Genomic DNA, 11,713 nt, shown 5'->3' with positions numbered 1-11,713 from the left:
GTGCAATTTCGGAAGGGAACCCAGAAGCTGGTGTGAGAAGCTTGCGGGTTCTGCAATTTCAGGCTTCAAGTCCTGGGGCAGGGCGGGGGACCTGGGGCTGCCCTGGGACCCAGCGAGGTCTGCCCGGGGTGGCAAGAATTGGTGAAGGAGAAAGAGACTGGTGAGGAGTCGGGAGGTGTCTGTTTGAGGAGGGTGATGACGTTCTTTTCTGGGATTCCCAAGTTAAAATGAAAGGCGGCCAAGTACTGTGAACAGCTCTTAAAACCAATGGGAGGAGAGGTCCATCTCTTTATACCAAATTCCAAAAAGCATTTTACATTTTAAATATTCACAATAAAGTAACTTCTAGTCAGTGTGACTCACGATTTATTTACACAGAGCCTTCAACAGGTGACTTAGTGGGCAGAGCAGTTGAGGGCAGCAGGGGCGTCCCTTTCCTTTTTTCCCTAGGTGGCAGACGCCCTCAAGGCTCGGAGCTTCCCACCAGGCGCAGCCTGTCGGCTGTTGACTGTTCGCAAACAGCAAACACGACCCCGGAGCTCAGGGACCGCAGAGCAAGGGACCGAGCCTGGAACGGGGGTTGAGGGGGCTGACGTCGCGGGTGGGAAGGGTCTTGGGGAGCCGCGGGGATGCGGGTTCGGTTGCGGGCGTTTTGCGCAGTGCACTCAGCGGGCTTCCTTCTCGTCAACGCGCAGTCCTATCCCCCCAGCCCCCGCCGCGATTTCTAGGTTAAAAAAATAGATATATACATCTTAGAAAATAGTAAAGGCCCGGGGAGCACCCGGGGTGCTAGGGCCTGCAGGACCGGCTGTGGGGCGCAGTCGGAGCGGCGCGGCCCGGGATCCCGGCGCTGCGGGCGGGCGGGCGGCGCTCAGGACGAGCCCTCTGCCTCCGACGCGTGCAGCAGAAGGCCGCCGCTGCTCGACTTGTGCTTTTTCAGCAGCTGCGTGATTTTCTCGTCATCAGAGTTCGGGTCCAGCGGCTTGTTGTAATCGTCGTCGTCCTCCTCGTTCTCGGAAGTCCCCTTGAGCCGCTCGGTCTCCGAGTCCTGCTTCTTCTTGGCGGTGGCCATCTCAGCTGCGTGCTTCTTCCTCCACTTGGTCCGGCGGTTCTGGAACCAGACCTGAGCACGGAGAGAAGGGAGGGGAGAGGCAGGGCCGGGGAGAATTGAGCAACGGAAGACCCAGGCTCCCACTTTGCCACCCTCCTTTGCGCCCCCCCCACAAGAGTTCTGGCGTCAAAGTCAGTCCGGTGGTCTCACTAACCCACCGCCGTTGCCATAGCGATAGTAACTAACACAAGAGCATTGGGGCCACCAGTAAGCCTTTTCTCCGAAAGAGTGAATGAGTTTCCCTAAAAATAAACTTGCTTTTCCTACGTTCAAACTGGAAAAGGGGAAACTTTCTCAGTTTTCCGGCAGTGGTGGATTTTTGTCCTTAATTGTATTCGTAGATTAAGAAGTTTCAAACAACTAGAATTCCCCGTGATTTGTACGGAAGAGCACAACATTAATCCAATTATTTCTACTGTGTTTCTCACTTTTTAAACACTTGACTGTTAACTTATTTCATGCCTGAGCTTGCAATAACTTCCTTGGTCAAAGATGCGTGCTCCGAAGTTTTCTGGTAAAATGACAACTTCAATTCACTCATAGCAACAGATACAGAGGTATGAAAATATTTAACCGCTCTGTCAGAATTATCACGCACGGTGGGGCTGGGGCTGAGTGTTTTTCCCTATGTCGTACATAAAATCAAAGGTAAAATGTTACCACTAGCTAGTTCTAAATTGACATGTTGCCCATTACATTATTTTTTATTATGATCTCAACTGTTCTTTCAAACATTAGTGTAATATTCCTCCCACCTAAGAATTCATTTGAAATATAAATAAGTTCAACCTGTTCGTGATGTTTGACATGGGTCTGATACATGCATTTTCATCCTTAGAATTGAAAATAAACAACCAATTTTCTGAACATTTTGAATTGTCCTTTTTATGCTTCTCGTCTGTTAGGTATTTTATTCAGGGAATTAGAATTGTTAAGAAAAGTGATTTTCTTTTATATTGCTATAATAATTCATTTCTGGCCATATGGACATATTTATGGTGACAAATGAAGACCTCCAGATTAAGGTAGTAGCCACCCACTGCAAAAAATAATTTTGAATGTGATGGTTTTCTAATGGCCACGTGAAAAATCTCCATTGAAATATATTGTGTGATGCTTTGTTAGCAGGGAAATAAACTCTAAGTAACAGACTTGAGGATACTTCTCCTTAATGAGAAACAATATAACTAAAGAAAGCAGAGCCCCCCCCCACACACACACACACTCACGATACAAGTGTAACAAACTGAAATGGACAAAGAGAACACAGAAAACCAATAAAACTACCAGACTGAATTTACACAACAAGTTCAATTCCTTTTATTTTCAGGGATAGACTTCTAAAATTTGATTCCCTGGAAATGAAGTAGACAACTCAATTATAAGCAACGTGACATCTTACTTGCAAATTGCAGTATATTAATTCTACATATAAACTTGATTTAAACAGAATTCAACCCTACAATACACTGAAAATCTTGTCAGCTCATTCGGAAAATTACTATTCCAAAACCATCATCTTCATCTAAACCAAAAGCAAGTCTTATCAGTGTTAAGTTCCACTGGATTCATTTACTTTTAATCTACAAATTAATATAGAAGCACCATAATGCTGGTCCCTGTTAGTAAGTCACATATCTGGTGGAGCCTGAATTGACAAACAAAAGCTTGAGTATCTTTACAAACAAAACGAATCAAGCTTTTTAATCGGCTGGATCTGTGCTATCTCCTTAATTTTATTCTCTGATAAAGGCAAGTCCCCCCACCCCCACCGCAGTACAGGCTGCATTCTAGATTAGCCTAATTTCTAAGGCGGGTACTTGATTCCTTTTGTTCAACACTTTGCCTCAAAAAAAAAAAAACCACCCAGGGCCAGTGCGACCCCCAACCCTCCATTTCTCCCCAGGCTCCTCAGGGCGCAGCCTCCCCTCACCTCCACCAGGTTCGTTAGTTTAGGGAGGGGGGAAATACCGGCGCTGAGCGTGAACACACACACACACACACACACACACACACACACACACAAACGCGCGCAGGTCCGGAACGATATCCCTGGAGGTGTCAAAGGTCCACTCACCTTGACCTGACTCTCTGTCATCCCCAAAGAATAGGCCAAGCGAGCTCTCTCTGGCCCCGCCAAGTACTTCGTTTGTTCGAAGGTCTTCTCCAGGGCGAAGATCTGTTGGCCAGAGAACGTGGGTCTCGTGTGTTTTCTCTTCCCATCTTTGTCCAACAAGATGGATCCCTGATCTGCAAAAACCGATATCATAACAACGGAGGGAACGGACAAGCAGCTACAGTGTCCCACGGGGGAGGCAGGGGACGGGAACAGTGTGCGAATTAGCAAAGCTATGCCTTTTTGGTAGTAAATACCCGTCCATGGCCTGCTCCAGAAGTGTTTGCAGCTCTGCCTTTTGCCAGCTCATGCCCATTCGTTTTGCCAAAGCCAGTTGCGGTTGGGGCAGCAGCAGTAACTACTTTCTGCTTAACCACAGTGCCAAACAGCTAGGGAGGCCACTGCCAATGAATGCAGTGTTAAAATAGGGCACACACACACCTTTTAAACTAAGCAGCAATGCATGAGAAAGCTCTCCCTCGCCTCCTGGGCGAGGCTCAGTGCCTGAGCATAGAAGTAGTTTGGTATGAAAGTAACCAAGTTTTTATTTTTTATTATATCCTCCCACCCGGTCATGTGTTGGGCAACAAAAGACTCCTTGTGTTTTGCACGCTTGAGAGCAAACAGGTCCCAAGTCTGAGGCCACTACCCGCTGGAGGAAGAGAGGGCAGAGGGACTCAGCTTTTGGCGATATCTATAATCAACACTGATACACGTCCCTGACAACCCAGTAACCCGGAGGAGTCCCCTTCCCAAGAAAACCTCACTCGGTTCCCTCAGTTACTGAAGTTATTGCTACTAAGCCCCAAGTAAGGAGGTCCAGTGACTTGGACTAACTTAGGGGACTTGGTCATTGGCAAAGAACAGAGTGAGAAAAGGATTTGAGCAGGACCCTGGACGCCATCTGGGGGCTGGGACCATTCTAGGAGCTGTGGTCCGCTTGCTGGACGACTTGACCCAGACAAAGTCTTTGGGAGCTCCGTTTTACTGGCCTGTGTCTGTCATGTTTCTCTCCCTCTCCTTTCTTGTATTAGGCCATTGAGTGTCAAAATGCCTCTACAATGAGCCCAGATACAACTTGCCTGGGACCCTGGGAAAGCCCAGGCCCCGAGCTTCTCGCCCCATTCTGGGAACCACTGCACAGCTTCAGCGGGTTAGCTGTGGACAAGTTTACTAGGAGTGTGCGGGGTGGGGGGGGGGGGGAGAGGAAGAGATGGCCAAAAAAAAAAGTGAGCTGGAGAAGTCAAGGGAGGTGTGCTTGTTTGCAAATGCCTGCTTTTCCTAGGGTGTGGGTGGTTGCCCTGCGTACCCTCTCCGTACCCTCTCCGGTTTGCAGAAAACATGGGTCAGGCTACTAAAGGAATGGTTAGCAGGAAAGAGCCGGAAAAAAACAGGGGTGCAGAGACCTTTTCCCGGCTTTTCAACTCTCTAATCCAGAGCTAGTCAGTTTTAGGAACAACCCAGACAAAATCTCACCCATGGCACTGTGTTCTATCCAGACACTTGCTCTCCCTCAGAGCCCAGGCCTTCCCGAGACTTGATCAGCTCAGGGAAGCACGCATCCCTCGCTAGACGCCCGGGGCCCAGACAACACCCTGCTATTCCTGCACTGTCCAGCTACTGGGATGGCCAGGAGGACCGACTGAGCGACCCGCGGGCACACTAGGGGCCATGACCCAAGAGCACGCAAAGGAAGCATGACCCCAAGCCCGCGATTGTACTCACGGGGGGTACAGGCCAGGCGTGCATCCCTCCAAGGCGGACTCTGCATCACCCCGGGCCAGAAGATGGGCGTCCGGCCGGGCAGCTCGGCCAGGGGCTTGGGGTACCGGCCCACTGCGGCCACGGCCGCGGCACTAGGGCTGAAGTAGAGCCCGGGCGGCGGCGGCGGCGGGCTCAAGCTGCTGAAGCGGGGCAGGCCGGCCAGCAGCCCGGCGGGCGACGAGGCGGCGGCTGCAGCGGCGGCAGCTGCGGCGGCGGCGGCCGCTGAGGCCGAGGTGGCAGAGGCGGACGAGGAGGAGGAGGAAGAGGACCCCGAGGGCGAGGCGGAAGGGAGGGCGGCCCCCGAGGCCACCGGCATGGAGGGCCGGCTCAGGATGTCATTGATGCCGTGCGGGGTGGCGGCTGAGAGCTGCTGCGGGGGGCTGCTCAGTGATGAGAGGCCCCCCGCTGCCGGGGGCTTCAAGCCGCCCGGATTGTGGGCGCCCAAAGGCGGAGAGGGCGACGAGGACGAGGAGGACGAGGAGGAAGAGGGGGGCCCGGTGGGCAGCGGGGGATAGGCGGCAGGGTACAGCGGGGTCTTCATCTCGGCCATGCTGTGCAGGGCGGCCAGGGGCGGGCTGCTGAGCAGGAACGCGCTCTGCCGGGGGCCCTCCATCGCCCCCACAGCTAACATCCCACAGCCAGGCCCGAACCCGCAGCCGCGCAGGCCGGTGGCCCCGCCGGAACTCGGAAGAGCCGGACGCGCCTGGGGCGAGGAGAGCGAGTGGAGTGTGGCTCGGCTCACTCGGAGGGGACCGGCCAGTTGAGTCGGGACGGTGGGCGCCGGGAGCTGCTGTCCGAGCTATGCAGCAGAAACGTCCAAGCACGGCGTGGGAGGCGGTGGCGAGCAAGGGCGGCGGGAATGCGGGCGGGTTCGGCGCTTCCTCGGTCCAGAGAGTCGCGGCTTCGGTCCCTGGCGCCTGGCCCTCGCCCCCGGCTCAGAGTGCTCCACTTCTCATCTTCGCCACCCCCGCGGGAAATCACCAAAACAAGCCCAGGGCCAGCCCCTGAGAGTTTGCAACGACGCGGGAAGCCACCGAGCATACACTTTGATGTCGGGGTGGGAGGCTGGCTCGCTCTCTTTGGGGATCTTCAAAGGGTGCCGCGTTCCGCCCGGTGCGCGCCTCTAATCTCGCTCGGACGCTCAGCGCTGGCCTCCGGGCAGCTGATCCGCGCTAGCCGCTACTCGCTCAAGGGACCAGGCTCAAGCCGCCCGCGCTGGGGATCGCGCCTGCCACCGTTGCGGACCCGGCGCTCCTGCGCCAGAAAGGGCAGGGCCACCGCTCCGGTGGCCTGGGGACTTGCCGCGCCCACGCGCCTGCTTCCCCTCTGAGCCACGCGGCGCCCGAATAGCGGTAACGGAGAGAGAGAGAGAGAGAGAGAGAGAGAGAGAGAGAGAGAGAGAGAGAGAGAGAGAGAGAGAGAGAGAGAGAGAGAGAACCCCTAAGTGTGAAAAGTCTGACGGGTCGGTTCCCGCTCCGATCGTCTGTCCGCTCTGCAAAGCGGGCGCCCCACCCCCAGGCGCCCTCTCTTGCTCTCACTCTCCGCCTTTCTCTCGCCTCTCTGGCATTTCTCCTTGGCTTTCCAGGCTTGGCTCTTCTAAGCAAGCCCTGTCCTCTGGCCAAACTGACCCTCTCGGCGGCTCTTCCCTTCTCTCTCTCCCTCCGGGCCTGACAGTTCGGATGAAGCTCTCAAAGGTAATAAAACATTTGCACCCCTCCCTGCCGCTCTTTAGCTGGGGGACGCAAGGGAGGGGCGGTGGGGGGCCAAAATGAGAACTTTCAGGGACGTCACTCCGGGGCGGCTCTGCGGGGCGGGACCGAGGAGAGGGGCGCAGGTCTTGGGCGTAACCACCGCCTCCAATAGCGCTCAGCTTCTGCCTGGCCTCGCTCCTGGAGCACGCCCACCCAAGAGCGCCTCATCCTCTGATTGGCTAAGGTTAGGAAACCGTAAGGCCGCGCCCGCCTAGTCCCCGCCTCAGCGTCCTTTGGGCGGAGCCAAGAGGGGAGGGACCTGACGAGAAGAGTAGTTCCAGCCCAAGCTCAATTAATTGTGCAAAATAAAATGGAAAAGTGGAGGAGGGATCAGGGACGAAAACGGTATTACTTTTTAAAGAGAGGAATAATGAAAAGCCAGCCCTTTTATGGAAAAGAGGTTTAAGTTCGTTCCTTCCGCCCACGCCAGCTCACGTCACCCTCCCTCACTTCGCCCACAAGCTCTAGGCGCCTCACCTCGAATGGTGTCTGGGCCTTTTCGAAACGGAGCTAATGGGGCAGGCAGGAGGCACATCCCCGGCCGGCCGGCTTCCTTCTTTTGAAGGGATTAAATTAAAAGCCATCTGGGCTCTTCCAGAATTGTGTAAATTAATTTGTTGCTCCTTAAGCCTGTGGATGATCTTAATCCCCTCGCAGGCCGAGGGTCAACCTGTCTCATCTTTCCACCTCCTTTTTTCTTCTGTTCCTTCCCCATTTATATTTTCATTCCTGAGCGCCCCCCCCCCGTCATTATCACTTGTGGGGTGGTGTCTCATTGCTGTGGGAACGAAATCAACTTAATGGAATATATTTATCTCTTGCGTGGCATCTAAAACCTAAGAGGAATGAGATGAATGACAACAAGAAAAAAAAATTTCCTCCCTCCATTATTATTAGTTGGATTCTAATCACTAAAATCCGAGCGACAACTTTCGATACAGGAATTCCTCCAGAATGTCTCTGGTCAAGCTCTTCACTCTGGGGTGTTGGGGATCAAAAGGGGCTTTGTCCCTGTGGCTTGTCTTTAAGTTCTGGGCAGGGTTGACCTAAGCGAGGAGAAAAACACTTGGGTCGATCTTGAAGAATCAGGCAGTTAATGCATCAGGGGTTTTTTTTTGTTTGTTTGTTTGTTTTTTGTTTTTTTTTTTTGGGGGGGGTCGTCACAGAGACTGCATGAGATTACTAAACCCAAATGTAAGGCTCAGAAAGCAGAAATAGATGCCACAATAAAAACTGAGCAGCACCAGGGAGTTTGAATGTCAATGTGCCTTTCTTTGTTAGTCCAAGTAGGAGGCCTTAAACATCCCAGTACCTTTCCAAAGCTCGCGTCTTTTAAGGGTGTCAACCCGGGGAGCAAAGCCCCTTTCATTCACCAGAGAACGATATTTGCCTTCCTCTTTCTATCCCATCTTTATTAACGTTAAGACTTGGTTAACGCCACCGTTTCATAGACTCTTGGATCTGACCTATGAAACGTGGGGCTCTGCGTGGAAGGAAGAGATGCTAAGGGGCCGCCAGCCTCTAGCTTCTGAGGAGTGCTGACGTAGGTTCTGTCTGTACTCCCACGGCCGCCCAGACCGCCTCTGCTCCTAAACTCGAGAAAAGCTGCCGGCCAAATTCGTAGGGAGACTTCAGAAGCGAAGATGGCGACAGCCAGCCATGGCTCTGGTTCTGGTGCTGGAATTTCGATGCCTCTGACTTCCTCACAAACTGCTCCCACTCGAAGCCAGCATTTCCGCGGTGGCACACGTTCAACCTGCACCCAAACTTGGGCCTTCAGCTCAAGGTCTGCTCAGGTCCTCCAGGAAGGGCGTTCTCAGGGACTAGGTAGGAACTGAGAAAACGAAGCTACTGGTCTTCCAAGTTAATTGCTCAAAAAGTATGATTTTTCTGTTGAGAACTTAGTTTTGGGTGTTGGGAAGGAGATGTTAAAAAAGAGACCCCGAAAGAAAGACAAATGTAAGCGACTGAGAGAGGGGGGAAAGGAAGGAGGGAGGAAGTGAGTGAGAGAGAGAGAGAGAGAGAGAGAGAGAGAGAGAGAGAGAGAGAGAGAGAGGGAGAGAGAGAGGTCAACTCAACTCCAGTTTTAACTGTGTTCGGTAGCTGCAAAGCTGTGTTTGAAATGAAGACGTCTCACCCGTCTCACCCGTTGATTCTCTATATAACTATATATAACTGTCATTCACATTGGAGAATTAAAATAGTATGATTCTTAATTTTAACAATAAAGAATTTTGGGACTCTGTCCTTGATCCCTGAGGGGTGAACCCGGGTTCCTAATCCCTTCAGCAGCGGCAGCAGCGTGTTTTCTGGACTAGTGCCTCTAGCCAGGTCCTGTACGTGGGGTATCTGCCCCCAGTATTCCTCCAGGAGAGTGAGCTGCTGGCCTCATTTGGGTAGAGATCGTCCTGCCCTCCACTCGTCCACTCGGGCCCCGGGTCCTGCCACGCACTGCCCGGTGGGCTCAGTGTTTGCTGCTTTCAAATGCCCCCTGAGACCCCTGACTTTGTTTTCCTTGGGGGGACCTCTCTGGGCCTCCAAGCTCTTGTGCACACTTCCCAACAAAGCCGGGTTTTCCCAAACACTGTCCCAGTTCATCCCAACACTATGATGAGTGTGTGTGTGTGTGTGTGTGTGTGTGTGTGTGTGTGTGTGTGTGTGTTAGGGAGGGCAAGGCTGCGCTTGAAAGCGAATGGATTGCATTTTAATTAAAAATAAATGAAAGCTTTTGGCAAATCCGAGGTTGTTGGAAGGGTTCACAGGGCCGCGTTGAGAAAGACGTTTTTGCCCCTGGACTTTGAGCCTGGGGGACCGTGGCGCTCGATTGTTGGAAGGGTTCACAGGGCCGCGTTGAGAAAGACGTTTTTGCCCCTGGACTTTGAGCCTGGGGGACCGTGGCGCTCGAATGGTGAGATTCCAGGTGCAGCCTGCTCCTGGGATCTGCGGCTTGTGGGGGTCCACTGGGCTCCTCATTATTCCTTGACCTTTGACGAAGCGCACCAAGCGCTATTTATACTTCTGTTTTAAGAGAAAGGAACCATCATCAAATTCAGGGTGACACATGTCAAAAATACCAATGGCTCTGCCGCGATTATGTAAGTGTCAAATGTCAATCGGAAGGGTGATGTAGAAAGGCAATTGCTATAAAACAGGGAGGGGAGAAAAGGGAATCACGTGTGTTTCGGTCAAAACAAAAACAAACAAACAAAACCCACACACACTAAACAATAAAAAGTCTCTTCAGAACCTGTTTTGTCGAACCCTCTGGAAGACTTTAACTACTCCATTTCTCCGAAAGGACTGGGGCCTGTTCCGGCTGAATAAGAGAAAGATTAGATTTAGGTCAATGCTAACAAAAACGTGTCGAGCTAGTAGCTACATAGAAATTCAAGGAAGATGACACAAGAAGGTCCGCAAGCTGGCCCATCCAGCTCTCTGGAGAAGACTGGGGCGCGCGGAGGTGGGGCGCGCTTCCAAGCGTGGGCTTCCTTGCTGAGGCTAAGTGTTGTCAGGTGGAAACCCGACTTGGAAGTTCTGCCATAGGAAGACAGGAGGAGAGCTAGAGCCGGTCAACCAACGCTAGGGACGGGAGAGGGGGGCCGAGACATGACTCTCTGCACTCTGTGCAACCTTAGAGGAAGCGCCTCCAGATGCATGGTGGGTTCTTCTACCAAAACAAAAACAAACAAACAAACAAAAAATAAACTCAATAACCCAGAACCCCTCTCCAGGACTGCCCTCAGTCTCCCTGGGAGCTGCCTCCCCACCCCTCACCCCACCCCCAGAAATTTGCAGCCCAGAACTACAAAACTGCTGCAGCAAGCGCTCCCGACCCCACGGAACCAGAACTGGAGCTCTCCAAAGAGGATTCTGAAAGGCTCCAGAAGACGGGAAAGCGCAAAGCCCCCAAATACCCACAAGTATCCGCAAACAAAATAGATTTAGGTAGGAATGAAAATATATCCTTTTTCAAACGAAAATCGCCCCTCTCCCAGCCCCCTGACCTATTTGCAACCCTTGGTTTGCTTTGAAGAACATATTCTGGAATATATACAGGTGGAGAATCATATGCTCGAAGGAATGCCCACTGAATTCCAGTGTCAACTCACAGAAGAAAATGCCAGGCCAGTTTGATGCCTCAGATTTGATCTGATGTGCACAGCTATGACAGACAAGGTTACATACACAAGGACCACAAGGACGAGCGACGAGCATGCTTTTTGATAGACTTCATAAACCGGTTCCTCCCGAGGGAGTGAGCGTCTGAGTGGATGGGCGTTGTGAGTGGGTGGGCGTTGGTCCTTGCCGCGGTCTCCAGGGTGCAGCTTCTTATTCTTCAGCGGTCCGGTGCGGGCGGGGGCCGGGAAAGTTATTTTATTGGTGAAGCCGCTTGGCTTAGAGGCTCTTGTGAAACACTGTTCAGCTATCGCCCTCTTGTGGATCTTAGCATTTCTCTTAGCGTCCAAAGAACTGAAGAGCACTCCTTTGGTTTGTCAGTGGCACAAGCTGCCTGTGTGTAATCCCGGTGCCATTCATTAGCATTTGCTTAATTTCTATCTGATCTGCCAAATTCTTGAGCGAAGGATGTGTCCGTTAGTCTTGCTTTAGTCCAGGTACCACAAACCTTCTGGAGTGAACATTTCGTTCTTAATTTTTTTTTCTATTGTGATTCACACTGCTACTGGGCTTCATTGCCAAGTAGCACTGAATTATGTTGGCTTTCTGGTTTTTTTTTTTTTTTCTCTACTTATCAAGTGGAATTTTGTTAACTTGGGCACATTTGGAAAGTTCAGAGGACATACAAGTGCATATATACCCAAACACAGTAACCTGTAACCTCACTGTCCACATCAACACTGTGATCTACATATATGCTCTCTTAATGTTGAGATCATACCGAAGTGGATAGAGTTGCACATTGAAGCTCATTTTTACAAATTTTATTTACTTGTGGAAGCAAAGACAAACGTG

The 11,713-nt window shown here is 51.9% G+C and overlaps 1 protein-coding gene across 1 annotated transcript; it reads right to left on the bottom strand.

Annotated features, from left to right (window-relative positions):
- Window positions 1–832: 832 nt before the first annotated feature.
- Nkx6-1 (NK6 homeobox 1) lies at window positions 833–5,774 on the bottom strand. Its single transcript, XM_051198198.1, has 3 exons — window positions 4,953–5,774; window positions 3,189–3,361; window positions 833–1,123 (listed from the first exon to the last, which is right to left on the bottom strand). The coding sequence occupies exons 1-3, from the start codon at window positions 5,620–5,622 to the stop codon at window positions 872–874; spliced, it is 1,095 nt and encodes a 364-aa protein (XP_051054155.1). The 5' UTR covers window positions 5,623–5,774; the 3' UTR covers window positions 833–871.
- Window positions 5,775–11,713: the final 5,939 nt, after the last annotated feature.

Source organism: Phodopus roborovskii, unplaced genomic scaffold (assembly GCF_943737965.1).
Source record: "Phodopus roborovskii unplaced genomic scaffold, PHOROB, whole genome shotgun sequence".
Classification (NCBI taxonomy): domain Eukaryota; kingdom Metazoa; phylum Chordata; class Mammalia; order Rodentia; family Cricetidae; genus Phodopus; species Phodopus roborovskii.
This window is presented reverse-complemented; position numbering and strand designations above follow the sequence as displayed.